Source organism: Natator depressus, chromosome 9, assembly GCF_965152275.1.
Source record: "Natator depressus isolate rNatDep1 chromosome 9, rNatDep2.hap1, whole genome shotgun sequence".
Taxonomy (NCBI): domain Eukaryota; kingdom Metazoa; phylum Chordata; order Testudines; family Cheloniidae; genus Natator; species Natator depressus.
Window position 1 is genome coordinate 3,844,388 of NC_134242.1, and position 24,968 is coordinate 3,869,355.

General features: G+C 49.9%; 1 protein-coding gene across 3 annotated transcripts in view; it reads right to left on the reverse strand.

Annotated features, from left to right (window-relative positions):
- Positions 1-342: 342 nt before the first annotated feature.
- Positions 343-24,968, reverse strand: part of TP63 (tumor protein p63) — a 106,994-nt gene continuing 82,368 nt past the window's right edge. Inside the window, exons 4-13 of one of the 3 annotated variants that reach the window (XM_074963354.1) lie at positions 24,735-24,921; positions 23,145-23,260; positions 22,677-22,786; positions 21,773-21,909; positions 20,748-20,830; positions 15,766-15,890; positions 5,228-5,385; positions 3,729-3,873; positions 2,609-2,702; positions 343-877 (exon numbers count right to left, since the gene is read on the reverse strand). In XM_074963354.1, coding sequence (XP_074819455.1) covers positions 581-877; positions 2,609-2,702; positions 3,729-3,873; positions 5,228-5,385; positions 15,766-15,890; positions 20,748-20,830; positions 21,773-21,909; positions 22,677-22,786; positions 23,145-23,260; positions 24,735-24,921 — 1,452 coding nt within the window. In that variant the 3' untranslated portion in view covers positions 343-580. Of the gene's footprint in view, positions 878-2,608; positions 2,703-3,728; positions 3,874-5,227; positions 5,386-10,834; positions 10,950-15,765; positions 15,891-20,747; positions 20,831-21,772; positions 21,910-22,676; positions 22,787-23,144; positions 23,261-24,734; positions 24,922-24,968 lie in introns of those variants that run through there. The other 2 variants (XM_074963356.1, XM_074963355.1) reach the window with 2 other exon arrangements.

Genomic DNA, 24,968 nt, shown 5'->3' on the forward strand with positions numbered 1-24,968 from the left:
TCAGAACCAAGGGGAATGGAGTCAGAGAGGAAGCAGGCGTTTTCTCCTGAGCGCCGGGGAAGGACAGGAACGGGGAATTAGCTGGCCCATGGGATGCTCACCGAAGCACTGAGCGGCACACCTCCCTGGAGGATGGAGGAAGCGCTCAGCTCTGCAGAAAAGTGCCATTTAAGTAAAGCATTCAGGGACTCCCCCTTGATGTTTCTGTGGTATCAAGGCACATTTCTTGTGTTAAAAAAAAAAAATTACAATGAGTGGATGAGAAAGATGAGGTGTGGGTCAGGACGCCCGTGCACGTAGGTTTCAAAAGCCAAAAGACAAACCCCGCTCCCCTCTCCCCAAAGGAAAGCCAACAGCAATGGCGAAAACCACTATCCGCATCCCGCCTCGCTCCTCTCTTTCCCTGGCTACGCGATGGAGGCCGCGAGCCCAGGAACGCGGCTGAGACAGGATGAGGGGCAAGCTAGCTAGAGTGAGGTTCCTCTGCCCTTCTGCTCACGTACAGTCCGAGTGGACGAAGACACGGGAAGGGTGGAGTAGTTCGTGAGTGGGGTGGGGCGGAGGCAGAGCCCTGGCGGCTTCACTCCCCTTCCTCCTTGATGCGCTGCTGCTTGTTGCGTCGAGCGTCCATGTCAAAATTGAAATCGTTCCACTCGTCGCGGGGTGGGAAGGAGATGGTCTGGCGGAGCGTGAAGCGGACCGCGTCGATGACCCGCTCCCCCCGGGTCTCGCTGGAGCCCACGCTGACGGTGGAGGCGCCGCTGGGGGTGCGCAGGAGGTGAGGAGGGGAGGAGAAGTCATGGAGCTGCCGGTGGTCCAGGATACCTTTCCAGATGGCATGGCGGAACTGCTCCGGGATCTTGAGGCTCACCAAATCCTGGAAGGCAAACAGGTCATCTCCTTTAGCAATGGCTCATCGGACCCAGCCATCCCCGAGGTGCAACACACAGACCCTGCCTCCCATGGACATGCCAGGAAATGGCCTCTGGGCTGCCCAGCCACCTCTCCTGCTATGGCCCAGGATGCAAGGGGTTAGAACACTACCAGACTCAGAGCGGGCGGTTCTCTGGGTTGCCCTTTCTGAATGGACGTTTGTGGAGGCCACACAAATGACACTAGGAGACAAGCCCAGCTGAGCAGAAACACTTGCTCGGGCACAAGCCACCAAGGCGTAAACGTGAGAAACCCTCTTCCGTCTGGTCTCCCACAACAACCTCCAGGAGCTCTGCTGCTCAGGCCATGGGAGAGGCAGGGAGGCTTCAGCATGTCTGAGAATCTGACCATTTCTCTGTAAGCCGAAGAATGGATTTAGGACCTTCACTTTGGGTCCCAATATTTGAAACTCTTGGCCTTGAAAACTGCCTCTGTTAAAGGAGATCAAAGCAGCTTGTCACACCATCCTGGAGACTGAGAAATCCCCCCCCCCCAGAGAGAAGGAGCTGGTTTTGTACTGGTTTTCAAACGGGAACCGAGCGCTATTCAATGGCTGTCACCATGCAGGGCAACGTCCTGGCCATCACACAGCCCTACACAGAACGGGGGGGATTTTAAGGCTCCAGGGCTGTACACAAACACTGATCCTCACCCAGGAACAGACAGACCCCGCTTATCCCATCACCATCTTCCAAACCCAACTCCGGGAATGCTCTGATCTGAGCTCTGAGGCACTGACTCACTGGAAGAGTTCAGCTGGGGCTCCGCCTGGCCTTTGGGCTCAGATCAGTTCTATTCCGCTGTTAAATTTGCTCCGGGTCCAAACCACCATAAAGTTTGGTATGGGTATGTGAATTAGAGGGCCTCGTGTCTGCGGCCATCTCTACGCATCCCGACACTTCTCTTGCTAGCATACAGCAGGGGCGGCTTAGTCTCCCTTTGGTAAGCGTGGCATCAGCTGTTCAATGAGGTCACAGTCATTTTGGTAAGCCAGTGTGCAGCTGGGATCAGCTCTTCTAGCTGCAGTCGTGGAGAGGAAAGATCAGCCCAGCCTGCAAAAGCAACAGCACCCCAGCCAGCCGAGCCCTGGGGAGCGAGAGAGGGGTGGGCAGCCTGCCAGCAGAGAGCAACAGCACTGGACAAGAGAAAGCAACCTGGCAGAAGAAGCCACACTGGAGGGGCAAAAAGAGATCAGGTGGCACCAGACCAGAGTTGAGCAGTAAGCGACCTGGCAAGATCATTCGGGTCAGGCTGAGAAACAGAGGCAAGGAGAGGAAAAATGCAGACGATGTATGGGCAGCCACTTTTGTTTTTTGTTTTGTTTTGGAGACCATCAGTTTGCAGGTAAGTCAAGGTATTTCCAGCCCTTATAAACGGAAACCAAGACCTGGAGAATTAATGGGTGTGGGGTTTGGAGCCAACCATGAGGCCAAAATAGAGTCAAATACTCTGCGCCAGGCAAAGCCATTACCCTACTGCACTGGGGATGGGTTCAATCTCTCAGCCTCCTAAGAAGCCTTCGTTGGTTCACAATAGATAGGATTAAAACTAGCTGCCCTTAAAAAAAAAAATCTCTCTCTCTCTCTAATAAATATGGAATCTGGATTTCTGACCCGCCCAGCCCCAACCAATGGGGTGGAGAGAGCACACAAACAAAAGGGTGACTGTTACTTACATCCATGGAGTAATGCTCAATCTGATAGATGGTGGTCAGCCCCTGGGTCGTGAAATAATCCACGCAGGATGAGCAGCCCAACCTCGCTAAGAAGCTGCAGGGGAGGAGGGAAGGGAAGGAAAGAGAAAAAGGATCACCCTGGCTGCAATAGCCCAACCGTAGCATAACCAAAGACTCGACCACCTTGCAGCAGCTAGACAGTGGGAGGCGGAGACGTTCCCCCGCAGGGTCACCTCCTCCAGCGTGGCTGAGGTCAGCAGACACCAGACATCGCTGCCATGGGACGGCTCTCAGTCCAGTGCCTAGCAGACAGGCGTCCACCTCCCAGGGTGCCGCCGTGGCAGGCGGTGACCTGAGCAGAGAGGTAAGGGAGCAGCACAAGCATCGGAGAGCAAGCCCCCGTAGGGGCAGTCCTTCCGGGTCAGAGCGGAGGTACTTCACTAAGGGGAGAGCTTGCCCTGCTGACACGCAGCGTGCTGCGAGAGGGCTTCACTCAGCAGATCCAGGGCTAAAATGCATTACACAGACTCAGATGTGCCTCTAAACAACGTATCCGACCCTAAGCGTCAGCGTTAGGCTAAGGGAAGCATTAACCTACTTGTTTGGGCATCCAGGAGGAAGCAGGACTCTGTCAGAAGCCCCTTGGTTCTTTCCCCAGCCCTGATAGCGTCTTATTGTGGGACCATGAGAAAATCCCCTCAGTCTGATTGATCCCGCAAGAAACCAAGCGCCCTCAACTACCGATGACTCCAGCAGCCTTGTAGGCCCCGGGCTGGTAGCCCCGTTTCCCTTCCCGCGTGATGGGGATGATGCTCCTTGCAGAGCCTACCTCCGAGTGGGAGGGGTGTAAGTGTTAGTCGACTACCGTTTGAGAAGCTTGGAAACGCAGGTGTGGACGGTGCTGCCGGTCAGTGCACCCAGGACCACCTACCCCTTGGATGTGTTCTATTGAAACTGCTCCTCTCATATCCTCCCCAGGGAGGCTCAATCCGATAGCCCCACAGACGGGGATGAGACAGAGCCCAGGTGACCGTGTGGCCCATACACTTTGCCCCCGATGCATGAGGCCTTGTTTTCTACAGTCCTTGGGTTTGGGTCTCGCCGGCCTGCTCCCGCTCACCTGACGATGCTGCAGTCTGTGGGGTACGGAGGCGGCGGGGTGCAGTGAGACGTCGACGGCATTGAGAGGGAAGGAGGCAGCGCCTGCGTAGGGCTGAGACCGTTCATGTCTCCGGCCATTGCCATGTGGGTGCCCATCATGGGAACTAGATGAAACAAGCAAAGGGAGAGAACTGTTACCTAGGAATTCCACCCCAATGGGCCTTCCAGGGCAGCTCCCCGACTCGGAAATGCCACCACAAAGCACCCCAGTGTGCTATATCACGGGGGTTATCTTGGGAAAGGAGCGCTCTCAAGTCTTCTCTCCTAACTAGTGTAACTGTAGATGACAATCCAGGCAAGGGAGCAGAGGGAACAAGCCACCTGGTTTTCAGAGACACGACGCCCCCTAAGAAAATCACCGGGAGTCTCGCGCCTCTGAAACCCCAGCCCTAAGGTGCATCGGGATTGCAGAGCGGCTGAGCACCACTCTGTGGTTGGGATTGTGCCCCACAGGCTGCGATCAGAGGTGCACGCTGCACGGATCTTCTCTGAACTTAGGAAGCGTTTTCACGAGCCCAGGGAAAGCTGCACCGCGGAGGCAAGGCTGCACCTTCTCTTTGGAGCGGGAAAGGGGAGGCAACTGACCCATAAAAGCAGAAGAGGTTACTGCAGTAGCACGTCAGGCCTGCAGCACTCAGCACTGTTACCCTGTGATTTCAAAGCGGCCTCAGAAGCGGGACAAGCATGTCACAGATGGGGAAACCGAGACGTGGAGAGGCCAGGTTCTCTCCCAGTGAGAGACAGCCAGTCAGCGACAAAGCTGGGAGAGGAACCCAGATCTCCAGAAGCCCAGCCCTGTGCACCAGCACGGCCTCGGGGGCAGCAGGCTTTGCTCCACGACCTGGGTTGATCTACGTAGCTGGATCGACAGCCCTGGAGCCTGAAACTTGCTCTCTGCAGAGCAGGGGCAGTATGGGCAAGCAGCTATGCATGCTTCCCCCGCCCCACCCCCACGAACATGCTTCAGGGTACGTCCGCGGCACGCAGCAGCTAGGAGGTGTGATTCCCAGCTTGCATAGACAGACATGCGTTAGCGATGCTCCAGCTAGCGTGACAAAAATAGTGTGGTCGCAGCAACTCAGGTGGTTGGGCAGGGTTGGACTCTGTCGACCAGCCCGAGACGTTGCCCGTGCTGCCAGGACCCTGCTGTTATTTTTACCACGCTATGACGTGCAGAGCTAACACATCTGTCTGCCCGAGCTGGGAATTACGCCTCCCAATGACAGGTCAGATGTACCCCCCGACCTGGAGGGAGAAGGGACTGCCGTTCTGAGTGGGAAGGTGTTTCCACCTCGGCCACTCTGCTGTGATTGCCAGAGGAGCTAATGGAGATGGGTGCTGGGACATGGAGAGAGATCACTTGGCCACTGCACCCCGTTCCTAACCCCCTCGTCAAATACACCAAGAGGTCGATGGGGAGCAAGAACAGAACAGGAAGCGAAAGAGCCAGCCCCTTACTGTTGGTTCCCATGCCGTCGGGGATGGCAGTAGGGGTCAGAGCATTGCGCTGCTGGGGGTTGATCAGCTGGCTGACCGAAGGCAGCTTGTTCATGCTGTTCATCTTGCTGAGCGGTGGGGAGTTGGAGCCATACGACGACTGCGACTGCATGGAAGTCCTGCAAAATAACGGCGAGGTTAAGGGTGTCGAAGCTTAGGGAGGAGATAGGAGCTTGAGCCAAGTCTTGTGCGTATCAGGGGAGGAGGGTTATCTGCTCTATTTTAGTATAAATTACAGGTATCACATGGGTGTCGCTGTGACGGCTCGTTGAAAAATATCTATTTTTCAGTCGGCAATGTTGAAAAAATAACTAAACACCACAAGTTTCCCAAGAAATTTTTTTTGGGGGGAAGGGGGTTGTTGGAAGAACAAACTGAAATTTTTTGGAGGGGGGAAGGAATGTGTTTTGTTTTGGGTACAAATTCAGTTTTTGGTTTTAAATAAACCCAGAAAATTTCTCCCAAAAAATGTTCAGAGTTTTTTTTGTTTCGTTTATTTGTGTTTTATTTATTTTATGTAAAAATATTCTTCCGCGCCAATCTCTCTTCAAAAATCCACTTTCATTTAAAAAAAAAAAAAAAAAAAAAGGATGAAGCTATTTTGACCAGCACTAGTCATTACCGACAGCTGGATGCAGACATTGGGATAGTTTTCAAGTGAGGGAACAATTATTACATGGGCCTTTTTAAAAACTCCTTGCGGAGGATTCACAGCATCAGGCTGACCCTCTATTTCCAGGTGTGCATTACAACCAGAAGTTCCCAGTTGAGACAGTAGGTGCTTTTGATCTCTATGGAGGCTGAGATTTTAAAAGAAGCCTAGGGGGTTTGGATATGCAGCTTCTGTTACTTTTAATGGGAATCAGGTGTCCAAATCCCTTAGGCTGTTCTGAAAAAACATCAGCCTCAAATGACAACTCTCCAAACCGGACTAAAACCAGCAGTCTCCTCGTGCACTAAAACTAGAAGGTAACCAACCAAACCCTCTCCAAATCCTCCAATGCAAACAGCCTCACTCCATCTAGTATTAACAGATGCTTCTGTTACAGGCCTGCCCCGGGGGAGCTGCTTGTGAGATATCTCCCCTCCCGACCCTGGATTGCTTGCATGGCAGGATTTCATCTTGGAAGATTGAGAGAGTGCCAGAGCCAAGTGCTCATGAATGGCAGCCCAGTCCCCAGATTGCGTTACAGCCATGGCATTCCATCAGGAGTTGGGTATTATTTTGAATATGCAGAAAATGATCATTAAGGCCAGTCTAATAGTGCAACTGGCAGTATCAGCACGTCACGCTGTCATAAGAGACCAGCCCCATCCCCTGCATGCTGGGCAGAGATCTAGCATGCTGGGGGCAAAGTTGCTTGGGAACTGGGCAAGCTTCCCAAACAAGATGATTTCTTGCCTGGCAGAGCTACAGCGCTTGAGTGATTGCTTTGCTGCATTCCAATCAGGGAGTACCTGTGGGGAGGGGGAACTTTCTCCCCATTATTTCCCATCAGGAAACCCACCCATCTGTTCTCCACCTGATTACACTGGATTCCTGGGAACTGACTTTTCTTCTGTGTGAATGCGTGTGGGATCTCATGGACCACCTGGAATTGTGGACTTCACCATAAGTTTCCTGCCTGTATAGAGTTTTTTTTCTTTTAAACTAAAAGACCCTAATTTCTGGATGACCTACTGAAACCTTTAGCATTCAAGCCCTACCTCCATATAGATAGGCGGTCTCCACGTGCCCTGCACTTTTTAGACTTGCTACGTTGGGTGGAGAAGACATCTGTTAACAGGATGCAGTATCTGGAGCCTGAGGAAGTGCAGACTAACAACACACTTATAGGAGTTACAGAAGCGCGTGAAGGGACCTCCTTGTATTTTGGGGGCACAAATGTAGGACAAGATCCAAAATAAACTTTACAGACCCAAGGAAAAGCGACAGCGCAAGGCGCGTACAATTAACATTAGTGATGGATGCAGCTCCCAAGGGGAAATGAATCCAAACCTTGAAATTCAGAGCCAACTTTTCAGGGCAGGGGTGCTGGTTTATATCAGAGGTTTCAGTTTGACCATTATAAAAGTCCAGGCCAGCCACCAAGTTCAGGTCCAGATTGATGCCTTGTTAAGGTTCAGAAGGGGTTTGGATTTGGGGGTTTAGTTAAGGTACAAGTTTGGGTGCTTACACTAGCCAGGCTCTGGATAACATGAGCACCACAGGGCTGAGCGGATGCCTGGTGCACCAGATCTCTTGCTTGCGATGCTTACGCAGCCAACCACCACGTAACAAGCTCTCACCAGCCTAACTCGTCAGGCCAATGGAGTGTCAGCAGAAGAGAATTTAGTAAAGCTTGGGAGGGGTTTTACTTCTAAAAAATACAATGCTTGTAAGATGATTTTTGGGGGGTGCCTGGATCTATTGAGCAGGTGTCTCAAAAGCAGCACTGGATATAAGGCTTCACCTGCTCACACTTCAGTGAGAGCAGAGTTGGGCTAATGCTGAACACTTTTGAAAATACCGCCCACAACTGTCTCACCCAGAGTCGATCCTCCTCTCACTTTCTCCCGCTTTACACCGGTCTGACTCCCTGAAGCAAGTGGAGTCGCAGGTACAAACCAGGCGTGAGCTGACAATCAGGCTCCATATGTTTATGCCCATAAGCACTTCAGCTGAACTATTTTATCATGAAAGAAGATACCCAGAAAATTAAGAGGCAGACAGAAAAAGAAAAGTCCCAAGATAAACCAAGATGCAAAAGTTTATTGAAAATTAACATCACACATCCACGTAGCAATGGCCTCAGTAACACAAGAAAGTAGTTCTTGGCATGAAACACACAGTAGACCACCTGGCGTTTGGAGATTTGTTTATAACAAATTGCTTTGTTTCCCCCAAATTCCCTTTTTTTTTTTCCTTTACACTTATTAAAAATCCTTGTGGATGAAGCTCTTATTTTAAGATGATGTTTAATGCGCCCTAAGGAAGATTATAAGGAGGAGCATTAAAATCTGCTTGATACCCCAATGCCAACGAAAAGCATTTTAATATCAAGGCATAAGGACTTCACCAACAGACTATTACACTTCTTGGAACAGTCTGAGACGAAAGGGACAAAGTCGAATACTGCAGTGGATTTTTCTTTTTTTGTACTGAGACTAACTAGGCATGTGGCCCACAGCATTTGTAGTTATGCAAGCTACTGTAAGGGTAATCAACTCCCATATTTCAGGACATCAACTGATCACCTGGAAGGGTCAGGAAAGAATCGTTTCCACTTGCAAAGCATGGCAGGGTTGGCAGGGCTACTTTCGGAAGTATTAGCCCCTGTCAAAGGCAGGATACTGGAGTTGATGGATCACTGGTCTAATCCAGTTGGGCAAATCCTACAAGTGCTAGGGCCTAGATCACAAGACCTTGATTCACACTGGTGAACATTTACTCACATGCATAGTCCAACTGAAGTCACTAAGAAGCATTCACCAACATGAAAGAGCGATTACTTACCGGATAGTAACTGGTTCTTCCACATGTAGTTACCAGTGTGGATCCCACTCGAGGCGAGTGTGCAAGATAGGAATTTTTGGAATAGCAGTGTCTGCTGAGACATGCCTGCACTGTGGCGTCCTCATGATGCCCACCCACCAGGCTAAGGGTCTAAGGAGCAGAGAGGCCGCAACCCTCTGTTTCCTCATGGGATCTGGGAACATGGAAACCTCACAGATTTCAGATATGGGGACATACCCGAAGTAGGCAGAGGATGCAGCTTAAGCTCTAGAGGAATGAGCCGTAATATGGGGAGGGAGAGATATATGTCAGCCATTTGGTAGCAGATTGATAGGCACAGCATGATCGGTTTGGATGGTCTCTGGGAGGAGACTGCTTGACCTTTGGCTGCACCAGAGATGGCAACGAAGAGATAAGCAAATAGCCGGAAGGGTTTCACCTCTGTCAAGGTAATAGAATAAGCGGGGGGGGCGGGGAATAGGCGCCTATATAAGAAAAAAAGTCCCAAAAACGGGATTGTCCCTTTAAAAACGGGACATCTGGTCACTCTACCCATGAGAGACCAAGGACCTGTGCTAGGAGCCAGGTCTGTCCTGCCTTCTCTTGTACCATTCTCCAGTGCCAGAGCAGACCTCGGTGCCAAGTGCTTGCCTGACACTGATGACCCTTGCTGGCCCTGGTCCTCTGTGTCACATTCTGGCTAGTGGGGGCACGAGGATTTAACAGAGGTCAGATCTGTCTTTGAGGTGGCACTTCTTGCCTCTGCACCAGAAGTTACCCTCACAGATTGCTCTGAGAGGCAGAATTTGAGATGGAGACCCCCTGGATTTCAGAGTCCTCGCCAAGGAGTTGCACATGGAGCACTGATCCGGGATGTGGCTCTTGCCAAGACAGAATAAGGAACGGCCGTGGTCATTAGAAGAATTAAGCCATCATAAGATGGACACAGCCTGAAGGCTTTGAGTCGGCCATTAGCGGAGAAAGGTGCTAAGCACCAAATGTGTCGGCTTTTTGTTTTTTTGTTAAATAACCAGACTGGAAAATGAAGTGTAGAAGGATAATTAGGACTGAAATCTATTGAACAAGTTAAATCTAAGAAACAGTAGGGGGTAGCAAGCGAACATCATTAGCTGTGTCACTACAATGGGCAGTGCGGGAGGGAGGTTGTGGACACACTTCATGCTCTTGGCTGGTGGGAACAGGAGGAGATCACTGTGCAGATGCAGCCCAATGGATATGGCTACTCAGAAGATTCCTATCTTGAGAGGCCCTTGCGTACCGAGGGTGGGATCCACGCTGATGTGATCACCTCAAAGAAGAATTAGGGCTTCACAATCCACCGTAGGTTCAGTCCAACCCCCAGTGAAGTCTGTTAACTTCAGAAACCTTTTCAGGTTCAGTGGGAGTTGGATTGGTCCAGTAGGGTTGATAGAAAGTCAATGAGTCTTTCAGTTGACTTCAGTGGGCTGTGGAACAGACCCTTTATGATCCAGGAGAGACAATTAATGATCCAGGTTGGAGGTCATATTTCTAAGAAAAAAAATTCTTGCCTATGCTAATTAATGTGCTTATCACCTCCATCTGTCCAGCAGTACAAAATATTTTAACTACTTGCATTACGACTGCATGACCAGCATTAAAACAAGGATTACCTGACCAACAGTCACAATCCCCAGCTGTTTATTCTTAAACATATCCCCCGTCCCACCACCCCGAGTGAAAACATCTTTAATTTAACAAGACAAGAGGCATTTTACGATTGAGACCTGCTCAGAGAAACTCTCACGAGTTTCACAAATACAGCAAAAGTAACAGTAGAGAGTTTTAACAAACATATTACAAAAAAAAAAATTGAGGAAGGCGCCATTGTGGTTTCAGACCTCCCAATGCTAGCACTATAGCTAAGAGATCTGCAGAATGGTTTATTCTTGCAAAGTTTGAGTCCCTTCAAGAGATTGTTTTCACTATTTTCTCTGTTTCTAACAAGCTGGTTTTTTTTGTTTTTATTTGCCACAGAGTTCCTAGTCCCATGAGCTGGGCCAAACCCCCCCGCCCCCCCCCCGCAGCTTGGCTCATGGATAGACTGATGGATTTGGGGGGATGGAATGTTTTAAGATGGCATCACTCTGTTTGGGAGGCTCTCTCCTGGAGTCCGTGAGTTCACTCCTGAAGCAGGCCGAAAGGAGACTGTAGAGGACGAACCAGAGAAAAGAGAAGATGAAGGCTTAGGACCTTTATAAACAACCCAGAAGAGAAACACCTTCTTTCTACCTTCATGATCACAGTATGGACTAGAGGGAAGAGAAACCCCACGTGGCTCAGGGCCTGCATGCAAGGGTCTTGGATAGGAAGGTTCAGCATGCCAGACAGCCCTAGTAGGAGTACCCAAGAATGAAGGAAAGTAACAGAAAAAGTGCGCCATGATTAATGGACGTAGAAATTCAATTTCCAAATCACGGGGCACAAATACATCTTTGGCGTTGATTCCAGCTACTGCTAACATACTGATCAACCATGAGCGGGAAAGAGCACTCACAGCTGGGGGAAAAACCCAGGTCTAACTGTAGACCACCCCACACTTTGTTTGCTTAAAAACAGAGGCTGGTACCAGACAGGAGGATGATCCAATTTATTGCAAGAAGGTTACATTAACTTAATCTACCAACCACACCACCGCCACACTTCCAAGGCTGGTTATTCTATGCAACATGGAATATAATGCATAGGGTAGCACTGAGATCCACACTATTTAGATGTGGTGCATGTGGGGGGAGGCTCTATATCATCTGCACAATAAAACATACTACTACTTCCTCCCACGTAGCCCTACCTTTTTGCTCCCTTTCCCTGCGATAGTCCTCCAGTCAGAGCACCATCCAAATGCCTGGAGCTTACAATGCACACAAGCGGTACAAAGCATGCAAGGCAGACCATTAGCATTCATACAGTTAACGGTGAGTAACTAGACCAAGGTGCGAACGGAAACGTCACTGATAACATTGTTATTTTTCTACTGACTGCAGCGCAATTTCGCAAATTCATGCCGCAGTTTGACCACATCAAGCATTTGGATTGCTCTGCCTTACTGACGCTGACTTGAAAAATGAATTCCCTGGGCCTGGATAATGGGGAGCATGCGCATGTAGACTGAAAGCCAGTCGATGGTCTGCAAGCTACGGCCATTTTGATACTGCAGAGGTACTTTGCTGGGAAAGAAGTGATAAGATGGCTCCTAATTTCAGGAACACTTTGTAAAATTGCTTTAATCAATTTATGGACAATCCAAATTAAGGGCAGTTTGCACTACCTGAACAGTAAGTACCAGAGCGAAACTGAACACCGAAAAATTTTGGTTGAATTGGAGAAAGCGTTCTCCTGGTCATGTCCATTACAGACTGATGAATAATCTCTTGAGGGAAACAGGAAATCTCATTGCATTTACAGCTAGAATACTGGAGGGCTCTATACGGCAACTGGTGGAAGGATCTTTCCATCTCTACGTTCTAGGATTCCCTGGTAATTCAGCAAGTCTGTGGTTTAAACTGGTGTGGCTGGTAGACTGAATGCAAAGTGTCTTCCAAATTAAAATATGTATTGGTGTTATAAAAATGCACTCAAGGCTTTGTCTGTGGCATATGCAGGATGAAAACTGTTGCTAACCCCCCACCTATGATCATGAAGGTATCTGGCATGCCTGTAAACTAGGGAAAACCATGCATCAAAGAATGAGTAGACAGAAAGAAATATGAGACAGAGAGGGAGAGGGAGGAAGGGTATCTGTCAATGTAATTATAGTGAAATATTTTCTGATTACCTTGTCAGATGCTATACTTTTTGATCACCATTAGGCTTTTCTTCTCTCCCCCAAAATATTAAGACAATTATATCTCCTACCTGCCAAATGCAGTCCGACATTTTTGCATGAAAATTGCAGGCTTGGATTTTTCCAAGCGGATCCATTTTATTGATTTTTAAACAATTACTATATCGCTATTGTGATTCTCCCCTTTGCTTTTTCCAATCCTTCGCCACACCCCTTTAAAGATTAAGATGAAACTTTTAATGTGAAAGCGGGGGGATGGGACTCCGCTCTTAACTATGGTTCTAAAAAGTCATTTGAAAGAAATCCATTTCTCTTTGCTTAGAGCTCGATTACAGCCCACAGACATGCGCGCACGGCTGCACGCGGGGAACGTACAGCTACAGGCAACATGCCAGGGCCCTGATCCCGCAATCAGATGCGGGCAAGCCCCAGTGGCTGCACAGAGCCCCAGTGGGACCCCAGGCAGACACACCATCCACATGGGTGACTGCAGGTGCAATATGTAGCTTCTAATCTCCTAACTGTGCATGCAGCTTCAGCGCACATTTTTGAAAGCATAGCCCTAGACACAGAAGTCTTTTCCTTTTCTTTAAGAACAGCCTGAAAAATGAGTCACGGTTTATCTTGCCCTGATAAACATGCAGTGACTAAACCTCTCCTACCAGATTAGCAGCATTTGCTCATTTTGACCTTCCTTACTTCATAGACGAGACCATGTCATTGAGTCAGGGTCTCCGGAATTTCCTCTCTTCATTACCCCTTTGCTGAGACCTGGGAAACTCCTTTACCCCCAGCCTTATCGGGTGGTAACGGCCACCAGCCCATAGGTTCTTTATCCCTAACGGTCTCTGGTTCTTGCTTGTTTGTGCTGGAATGAATCCAGCTGACCCGGTGCACTGCTGCTTTGCCAAAGCACTCCAACCAGACAGCCAACCAAGTCTAAGCAGTTGATATTTTTACTGCACTTTTCAGTACGGACTATAGGCCACCTTCCAGGAGAGATCAGCTACTACTGTGTTAGGATTGTGCAAATGCTGAAGGGTAACTTTCCTCCTCCATTCTTAAAAGCTCTTAATCTTTCTCCACACTATCTGGGCACACTTGGGGGCTGAGAAATTAACACACGACTGGAGCAGCACCAGATGTGCTGAAAGTGGTTTCATTAAATTAAGTGGATGGACTCACACACACACAGACAGTTTCTAAAGGTAAAAATACCAACTTTGCCTGCTAGGAACCCATCTCACTGATACTGAGAGAGCAAAAACAGTAATTATGGCAAAGCAACTCTGTCAGCAGCGAGAGGAAGGGTGTCATTTACATCAATCCTCTTCTGCTTACAAAACCATTTTCATACAGAAATGCTGTATCAGGGGTACCTTTAAAGCCACAAAAGTATATCTGGGTGCAAGCAGACTGGTCGACAGCTAGCCTTTATGACGCAGACAAACATTCAGTGCAGATTGCTGAAACATAATGGGAATCTCACCAAGTAGATAGGAAAGCCCCCTCAAGTGGCCTATATGCTCCATCCATTTCAGCCCAAGACCTGGCTGACGTCCCTATAACACTACAGCTGGCACTCACAGCGCATCCTCTATACACACGGGGCGAAACTTGCCACTGTCCAGAGAGCGCGCACAAGGCCTAGGTGCCACATAAGCCCTAAGACAAGGCCTAGGTACCCTATGGGCTCAAGTGGGACTTATGAGGTACTTTGGTCTCATGCCAGGGCCGCCGGGGGGGGGCAAGTGGGGCAATTTGTCCCAGGCCCCACAGGGGCCCCCACAAGAGAGCTTTCAGCGGCACATGGGTGGGGGGGGTCCTTCAGTGCTGCTGAACACACCCAGAGTGAAGGACCTGCCACCCCTTCTTCCACTCCGGGTCTTCATCGGCAATTCGGCGGCAGGGGTCCTTCCGCTCCATGTCTTCGGCGAAGTGCCCCAAAGACCCGGAGCGGAAGGACCCCCGCTGCCGCCGACCCCAGGCCCCCTGAATCCTCTGGGCAGCCCTGTTTCATACTGCCCCTAGCCACAGTGTTCCATGACACAGCCTCTAGGTGAAGGTACACCAGCAGGAATGAAGACTACTGCATGGGTGGGTGCATACAATACACACTGCTCCTTTCTGCTGCCTGCTTTCGTTCTCAAGCAAGCAGCGCAAGTCACGAGACCCGGGGTCTCTCCTCAGCTGTGTCACAGACTCAGTACGACTGTAGGCAAGCCACAGTTTTCACGGTGGCTCAGTTTTCCCCAGCTGCAAAATGGGGCGAATGACAGCTTCTCACGCTGAAGTTAGAGAAGTAGCGGCAAAATTAATGCTTGTAAATGCTTTGATATCCTTTAACGAGGGGCCCGATGCATGCGCTAATTACTGCCTTAAACACCCCACGGACACAGCTGTTCTGCCCCAGCCTTTTTTACTTCTGCAATTTTTAACCTACTATTATAATTTCCCACTAAGGCATAGCATCTGTCCATCAATGATAGCAAAGTAATTTCCTGAAGGCACAACTGCCCCGTCTAAACGTTCTTCACAGTCCCGGCTCATTATGCTCTTGGAAGAGCGCTCCTAGAGAGAGATTCCAAGGGTGGGTGAGCTGCTGCACTGGAGTATCTTCCTGTCGCCACAGAGCATGGCCCACTCCCCGTATCGCTTAGCCCACTTATCGTCAGTGCTCACTAAGTTTCTGTCTGCGGGCAGGTTAATGGAAGGGGCTGGACAAAAAGTACTTCAAGACTGTCAATCCACAGCCTGGGCACTCCAGTTAAGAAGCAAGCATCCCGTTCCTCGCCATGCATCTCATAAGGTCAAAGGCAAACCGTCTGTGAGAACAAGGGACTAGATCGAGTTGGAGGGAGGGCTCGGCTGCCCTATTACTGAGCTAGGGGAAAACTGCGGAGTTGCCATCTAGCTCTCGGCTCCTCTAAAATTTTGGACCCAGGGATTTGTTTCGAGTCCCTCCCTAGCGATGACTGGTTCCTCCTGCCGCGTCTGACCAAAGAGTCACTCTCTGCTCTAGGCCTTGCTATTGGGCAGGATTTTGCCAGTGGCTGGTAAACCAGAGGATATTGGGGCATTTCTTAACCGCCACATCAGTGGCCAAGTGGGGGGGGCGGGGCAACCGGGCAACCCTCTCTCTTCCTCTCCCTCCAACCAGGTCCCCACTGGCGTACTCACTGCTTCTGGAGCAGGTGCTGCTGCTGCTGCCTGTACGTCTCGATCGTGTGCTGCGGGAGGGACTGCATGAGCTCCAAGGACTCCTTGATCTTTAGCAGCATTTCATACGTCTCCCGTCCCCGGACCTGCACGGTGGGGATAAGACAACACTTAAAGCGTTTGGATCTGAAAGTTACCAAGCCACAGGGTAGGACTTCCGGCCACCTCCGCGATCTTCTGCTAAAGCCAAACAAACCACAGCAAAGCGGGAGGCAAATACCCTGGCTACACACGCTGTAGACACTGGGTCTGAACCTGCAGTTCCATGGTCTATACAGGGGGGTCTGACTGCTGAGCCTGTCAGAGGAGATCGACTGAAGCTTCACAATCCAGGTCTGGATTACGAACACTCAACATCTGGGGGTTGTTTAGATCAAAGCTTGTCATTTGGCTCCGTATAAAGATCTAAAGATATAGAGCAGGTTGCACAGAGGAGCCAAGAGGCCAGTGAAGAAGCTTGGCAACATGTGACCTCCAGAAGAGGTAAGCGGAATGTCCGGGTTCCAGTAACACAGACACAGGTAACCAACCGCTTTCATGTTCTCTCCACAGGTACCATTGCGGAGAGTGGACCAGATAATATGTCTGGGGGGAGAAAGCAGAAGGAGACTCCGCTGGTTGGAAGGCATGAGATGCGATGTCCTGAGGTTGGGGGTTCCACGACCACCACTCCCAAGAGGAGAAGGCGGGTGGTGGTGGTCGGGGACTCTCTCCTCCGGGGGACTGAGTCATCTATCTGCCGCCCTGACCGGGAAAACCGAGAAGTCTGCTGCTTGCCAGGGGCTAAGATTCGCGATGTGACGGAGAGACTGCCGAGACTCATCAAGCCCTCGGATCGCTATCCCTTCCTGCTTCTCCACGTGGGCACCAATGATACTGCCAAGAATGACCTTGAGCGGATCACTGCGGACTACGTGGCTCTGGGAAGAAGGATAAAGGAGTTGGAGGCGCAAGTGGTCTTCTCGTCCATCCTCCCCGTGGAAGGAAAAGGCCTGGGTAGGGACCGTCGAATCGTGGAAGTCAACGAATGGCTACGCAGGTGGTGTCGGAGAGAAGGCTTTGGATTCTTTGACCATGGGATGGTATTCCATGAAGGAGGAGTGCTGGGCAGAGACGGGCTCCATCTTACGAAGAGAGGGAAGAGCATCTTTGCCAGCAGGCTGGCTAACCTAGTGAGGAGGGCTTTAAACTAGGTTCACCGGGGGAAGGAGACCAAAGCCCTGAGGTAAGTGGGAAAGCGGGATACCGGGAGGAAGCACAGGCAGGAATGTCTGTGAGGGGAGGGCTCCTGCCTCATACTGGGAATGAGGGGCGATCAACAGGTTATCTCAAGTGCTTATATACAAATGCACAAAGCCTTGGAAACAAGCAGGGAGAACTGGAGGTCCTGGTGATGTCAAGGAACTATGACGTGATTGGAATAACAGAGACTTGGTGGGATAACTCACATGACTGGAGTACAGTCATGGATGGTTATAAACTGTTCAGGAAGGACAGGCAGGGCAGAAAAGGTGGGGGAGTAGCACTGTATGTAAGGGAGCAGTATGACTGCTCAGAGCTCCGGTACGAAACTGCAGAAAAACCTGAGTGTCTATGGATTAAGTTTAGAAGTGTGAGCAACAAGAGTGATGTAGTGGTGGGAGTCTGCTATAGACCACCGGACCAGGGGGATGAGGTGGATGAGGCTTTCTTCCGGCAACTCACGGAAGCTACTAGATCGCATGCCCTGATTCTCATGGGTGACTTTAATTTTCCTGATATCTGCTGGGAGAGCAATACAGCGGTGCATAGACAATCCAGGAAGTTTTTGGAAAGCGTAGGGGACAATTTCCTGGCGCAAGTGCTAGGGGAGCCAACTGGGGGGGGCGCTTTTCTTGATCTGCTGCTCACAAACCGGGTAGAATTAGTGGGGGAAGCAAAAGTGGATGGGAATCTGGGAGGCAGTGACCATGAGTTGGTTGAGTTCAGGATCCTGACGCAGGGAAGAAAGGTAAGCAGCAGGATACGGACCCTGGACTTCAGGAAAGCAGACTTCGACTCCCTCAGGGAACAGATGGCCAGGATCCCCTGGGGGACTAACATGAAGGGGAAGGGAGTCCAGGAGAGCTGGCTGTATTTCAAGGAATCCCTGTTGAGGTTACAGGGACAAACCATCCGGATGAGTCGAAAGAATAGTAAACATGGCAAGCGACCAGCTTGGCTTAATGGTGAAATCCTAGCGGATCTTAAACATAAAAAAGAAGCTTACAAGAAGTGGAAGGTTGGACATATGACCAGGGAAGAGTATAAAAATATTGCTCGGGCATGTAGGAAAGATATCAGGAGGGCCAAATCGCACCTGGAGCTGCAGCTAGCAAGAGATGTCAAGAGTAACAAGAAGGGTTTCTTCAGGTATGTTGGCAACAAGAAGAAAGCCAAGGAAAGTGTGGGCCCCTTACTGAATGAGGGAGGCAACCTAGTGACAGAGGATGTGGAAAAAGCTAATGTACTCAATGCTTTTTTTGCCTCCGTTTTCACTAACAAGGTCAGCTCCCAGACTGCTGCGCTGGGCATCACAGAATGGGGAAGAGATGGCCAGCCCTCTGTGGAGATAGAGGTGGTTAGGGACTATTTAGAAAAGCTGGACGTGCACAAGTCCATGGGGCCGGACGAGTTACATCCGAGAGTGCTGAAGGAATTGGCGGCTGTGATTGCAGAGCCCTTGGCCATTATCTTTGAAAACTCGTGGCGAACGGGGGAAGTCCCGGATGACTGGAAAAAGGCTAATGTAGTGCCAATCTTTAAAAAAGGGAAGAAGGAGGATCCTGGGAACTACAGGCCAGTCAGCCTCACCTCAGTCCCTGGAAAAATCATGGAGCAGGTCCTCAAAGAATCAATCCTGAAGCACTTACATGAGAGGAAAGTGATCAGGAACAGTCAGCATGGATTCACCAAGGGAAGGTCATGCCTGACTAATCTAATCGCCTTTTATGATGAGATTACTGGTTCTGTGGATGAAGGGAAAGCAGTGGATGTATTGTTTCTTGACTTTAGCAAAGCTTTTGACACGGTCTCCCACAGTATTCTTGTCAGCAAGTTAAGGAAGTATGGGCTAGATGAATGCACTATAAGGTGGGTAGAAAGCTGGCTAGATTGTCAGGCTCAACGGGTAGTGATCAATGGCTCCATGTCTAGTTGGCAGCCGGTGTCAAGTGGAGTGCCCCAGGGGTCGGTCCTGGGGCCGGTTTTGTTCAATATCTTCATAAATGATCTGGAGGATGGTGTGGATTGCACTCTCAGCAAATTTGCAGATACTAAACTGGGAGGAGTGGTAGATACGCTGGAGGGGAGGGATAGGATACAGAAGGACCTAGACAAATTGGAGGATTGGGCCAAAAGAAATCTGATGAGGTTCAATAAGGATAAGTGCAGGGTCCTGCACTTAGGATGGAAGAATCCAATGCACCGCTACAGACTAGGGACCGAATGGCTAGGCAGCAGTTCTGCGGAAAAGGACCTAGGGGTGACAGTGGACAAGAAGCTGGATATGAGTCAACAGTGTGCCCTTGTTGCCAAGAAGGCCAATGGCATTTTGGGATGTATAAGTAGGGGCATAGCGAGCAGATCGAGGGATGTGATCGTTCCCCTCTATTCGACACTGGTGAGGCCTCATCTGGAGTACTGTGTCCAGTTTTGGGCCCCACACTACAAGAAGGATGTGGATAAACTGGAGAGAGTCCAGCGAAGGGCAACAAAAATGATTAGGGGTCTAGAGCACATGACTTATGAAGAGAGGCTGAGGGAGCTGGGATTGTTTAGTCTGCAGAAGAGAAGAATGAGGAGGGATTTGATAGCTGCTTTCAACTACCTGAAAGGGGGTTCCAAAGAGGATGGCTCTAGACTGTTCTCAATGGTAGCAGATGACAGAACGAGGAGTAATGGTCTCAAGTTGCAATGGGGGAGGTTTAGGTTGGATATTAGGAAAAACTTTTTCACTAAGAGGGTGGTGAAACACTGGAATGCGTTACCTAGGGAGGTGGTAGAATCTCCTTCCTTAGAGGTTTTTAAGGTCAGGCTTGACAAAGCGCTGGCTGGGATGATTTAACTGGGAATTGGTCCTGCTTCGAGCAGGGGGTTGGACTAGATGACCTGCTGGGGTCCCTTACAACCCTGATATTCTATGATTCTATGAAATATACCAGGAAAATTCAGACCCAGCTGTTTGGCCCTCTTAGATAACGCAGCGGTAGGTACTAGAAAAAAATCCCACATTACATTCTCTTGAGAGGAGATTTCAATAGGCCTGGATTTTAATATCACATGCCCCAAGAATAGGGGTGCTTGGATCTGAGGGTTTGGTTTGGGCCCACCTCTTCTTTTAAGTGCACTGAGCTTTGAGTGCAAGGGCAACATTACTCACTGAGGAAACCAGTCAGTCAATTGGCAATTACAGACATTTTTTGCTCTTCATTTCTATTCCTGTCCTGTGTTTATTACAGCATATTTCATTTTGATCATTTTCTCTGTAGTGCTGATAATGCTCATAAAAACAAAAAAATCCATTCATCTTGGCAAGAAAAGGGTCCAGTCCATTATTGCTGGAGGAAACTGGAGTTTCATAAATTCAGAAATGAGAGGGGAGAAAGATCTATTAGGTCATCCAGTCCACTCACCCGCCACTGCAGACGGTTCCCTCTGGGCACTGTTGGGTGCTTTGTCCAAGCCATTCTTAAACAATTCAAGCAATGGGTCTTGCATTGCTCACTTGAAGGGTGAATTTAAGGTGTAGATTTGAAAAAGCTACTGCTCACCCCTAAAGCCAATAATCTGTTGATAATTGTGCATCATGGATGTAGTTATTTTACTTAGAACTAAATAAACAGCTCGTTTACCTCAATTCATTTAGATGATGCCAAAGGAATTAGAGGAACATGGGCAAAAAACAAAACAAGTACCAAGCTTACCGGTAAGTACAGGAGCTCGTCATCTGGAGTGCGACGTTTTTTGATAGATGTCATCTGTATCCCATGCGTGCTCTGCCGAAAAGCTGCAAGGAAAACCCCACAGTGCCTGATTAGAATTTGGCATGTCTACTGCTGCTGGGTTTTCAACGAGATCTCTGTGCTCAAGACCTATAGGTTTGAAAAAGGTTGCTGGCTAAAAAGCACCTGCCAGGGCATGAAAGCGACTTGAGGCATCCGTTTGTGGCTACGAAAGTACGGAGCTGACTTTCATATCTTTGATCGTGTATAAATGGCCTTGACAAATGGGAAATGAGTCAACAAGAGAGTGTTGGGCAAACAGAAAATCCACAACTAACTGCACTCAGGACAACAACTGGGTCTTTCCAGACAGTACAACGAATCTAAGTATCTCAGGGCTGCCTACCTCCCAGTGAATCATTACAATATTGCCCATAACCCTTTAAGAGAGTGGGTTGAGTGGCAAAGAAGTAAAATCTCTTGATGAGGTAAATCTCTACAGCTTGTTGCTCCAAGCTAAATTCTGGAGCCTGGCTAAGTGGAAACACTGAGTATGCAGGAAACCAGGGCTGTTTGATTGGGTTAATGTCCGGGCTTAACTGGAGTCTCAAGGCCAGCCCCCCTTCGGTGGAAGGGTAGCAGACCAACTCTCAGACTGGTGTTCCATATTTAGGATACCTGTAACACGATTCCCAACGGACAGGATTTCAGTGCTGCTAGGGAATCTGCATGCTACCAGTGACATAAACGCTGTTGGTGGGATAGCAGGCCCACTCACTGCACCAAAGAGGCAATTTGTTAGAGAGCAATTAATATTTAGCAGGTTTAATTCACTGCTCAAGCAGAAACCCTCCAAAGAGCCTTTTCTAAGAGCGGCAATTGCTCTTCCACCCAACATCCTCCAGCTCAGTCTTCTCGAATCTCAGTTGCTCTGGTACCAAAGCCAGCGTGCTCCCTGTGCACTGAAAGCTTTGGCTGCGAGCAGCCCAGCTGTGCCAGCTACTTACGGCGCTTCGTACCGTCACCGTTCTTTGTGCTGTCGGAGACTTGCTGCTTTCTAATGCTGTCCTCATCTGCTTTGCGGTCCCTCCCCGGACAAGCGCAAATGCGGGCTTCAAAACACCGGCGGCCTAGGACTTGTCCACTAGAGTGAGGAGAAAGAGGGAAGGCGTTAATTCAGGCCCAGCAGTGACCAGCAATGCATATGCACATTGAAACTCAACACAACGGGGCAAACTTTCCCACCCCCTACCTGGATCACAACCACAACGCCCCACATCTGAACTAGAGACTAGCTAACAGGGGGCTGAGCTACCTGCTCTGTGCACCCATACATGCTGTTAACCACACAAATGGATCCACCCGCTGATCACTGCATCTCAGCTTGTTCTGTGAATCCCTGCAAGAGTACTGCAGTCGCCGAACGGCTGCCTGCCTTCGTGATGCAGTCACAGGGAATTTCCACCTTTGAGCATCTCAGAACTAGACACACGTGGAGTTATTTCAACTGCCTCCACGAAGCAGCACGGCACAGACAGGGCTTTTGCTCTGTAGATCTCAAAGCAGCTCGCAAAGGTGGGCAAGCGTCACTAGACCCATTTAAGAGATGGGGAAACGGGCCTAGAGAGGCTACATGACACACCAGGGTCACGCAGCGAGTAATGCAAAGGCCATGCTGGAAATAAACGCCAGCTCTCCTGAGGCTCAACTGATGCCCTGATCACTGGATCACCCTGACATGTAAAAATAGGGGTGAAAATAATTCTGCTCTCTCCCCTCTCTCATTCTTAGGAAGTCTACAAAACCCTCCTGACCAGGATGGGCACAGGGAAGCAATGTCGCCTGGCAAACATAGGGCAATGCTCTCTCACTCCACCTTCCAGTGCTACCGATCTGCTGCGTGCTACTCACTCTCTTGTTTCCAGCGTTACGATGATGAGGATCGGGCGGCGGTTCATCCCGCCAACACAGCTGCTGTTGCACATGAAGTTGTACAACACCGTCGTGAACTCGGTGCCAACCTGGACACAGAGAAACCATGATAAAGGGGTGACTGCAGATGGAAGGAGCTGTGTATTCCTCTTTCCCCCACTAGCTACACTTCTATCACGTCCTATCAAAGACGGGCCGTAAACAACAAGGGTTGGGTCTGGATGTCAGCTTTCTCAGAGCCTGGGGAAGTTCAGACCCTGGAGGGGGTCCTGCTTCAAACCCCTCTGTAAGTAGGAGGAGGATGAAATGAGTGGATTGAAGAATGAGTCAAATTCTCCTTGAACTAAAGCAAAGAGCTTTTCAGAAGTCCCCTCCCTTCCGTGAGGGGCAGGCTTCGTTAGAGAGTGCAGGGGAGAACACTGGACTGGGCACAGATCTCACACTTACCTGCGGTGGTTCATAGGGTACGAGTACACTCTGCCTTCCGGTGATGGGGTCTTCCACGTACTGAGCATGGCTGTTTCCTTCCACCCGGATCAAGTGGCTGGGAGGGGCGATCTGCCCTGCAGATGGAGGGAGGAGGCAGAAGGAAAGTCTTCCTGTAAAGTAAGCTCAAGCCCAGGGGAGCGTGATCTTCCACAAGCCTAGGACACGCTATCTTCCTTACTCAGCTGGCCCCCATGGCCACGGATGTGATTATTATTCTCACCGCACGTCACAGAGGCAGGGAAGCAATTGCACAGATAGGGACCCGAGTCAGACTTGCCCAAGGTCATGCAGGGAGTATGTAGCAGAGCAGCAACTTGAACCCGTGTATCCTGAACCCCCAGGCTCGTGTACTAACCACTGGACCATCCTTTTCTGGCTCTCAAGAGGAAGCACTGCCATGCCTTTGACAGCTCCACAGTAACACATCTGGGGCCTTGTTCCAGAAAGCAACTCCATGAAGGTTTTCATCCCATGCCTGGCCTTGAAAAGCCTGTGCACAAAGCAACTGGAATCCTTGAAATCCCCACTCCTTGTACTCGCTTTCCAATCAATACCCTACATAACATGGCTGCCTCCTGCCACTCCTCCCTGACTAGACAAGGTGCAAGCGAAAAGAAAAGAAAGGGATACAAATTATATCCATAGCAGTCTTTGAAAGGCATGCTCTCCCATTGGGCGGTACTCTTAACCCCCTGGCCAAACAACTAGAGTCCTTGCTCATTGCACTGCCTTGTCTAGTAGTTTAGATTGTAACCTCCCCAAGGCAGGATCTTTCCACTGCCATGCACAGCTAGGGTGCTAGATAAACAATACATCTGGGCCGCAAACCAGATGCTTTTCGAACCCACGTGAACTTGGGTAAGAGACAACACAGACGTTAAATTTGGAAAAGTTAAAAACCCGGGACATCTTTAAAACAACTGGCAGCAAACTACTAACAGCAGGAGTAAGTAATAAATTAAGAAACAATGGATTGTTAATAAATTAATCCTGATCAGATAATGCTAAAAACGAACAGGAGGACAGTCTACAGCTCGAAGCTGGCACATGGGTGTTATCCTCCTTGAGACAAACATCCCTACATCTCTGAGACATGGATTAAAGACTCAAGATGATATTGCATCCTGTTACCGGATTCCTTTCCCAATAGCCTGGGAGACCATTTCTGAGTAGAACAGCTGCCTCTTGGAAAGGGAGCAAGTTTGGGGAGGGGTGGCAGCATTGGGGAGGGGAGGGCTGAGGAAGAGGCTGTCTGCGCCAGCTTGGCACAGGGTCAGATGTTGATCCAGCCTGGGCAGCCTTGTCATTTATTTTAGCCCTGCCTTCCCAGGGCTGTACTGCTACTTTAGTGAGAAGCCTCCAACCACACAGAAAGGAGGGAGGGTCGTCAGGCCCTCTTGGGTTTGTTACTCAGCAAAACTTCCCTCTAACATTGGGCCTAGAATCCTATCAGGCCATGCTGTACCCTCTGGCACAGCCACGTGATGCCCGCGCATGGGGGGTGTGGCTGGGGGCAGGTGCTGGCCCGGCACGTGACGTTCGCCTTACCCTCGTTGAACTCCCGGCTCAGCTCGTGGTTCGGGCAGCGTTTGACCACCTCAGTGACGTGCTCGGCCTTCTTGTAGACTGGCATGGCGCGGATAATGGCGCCCTGTGGCGGCGGTGTCATGACTTTGACCTGGATGGGACATGTCTTGGCGATCTGGCAGTACAGCTTCTTCAGCTCGGTCGAGTACTAGACGGGAAGGGGGACAAGAGCAACATTAGTCCGTATTTGCAGCT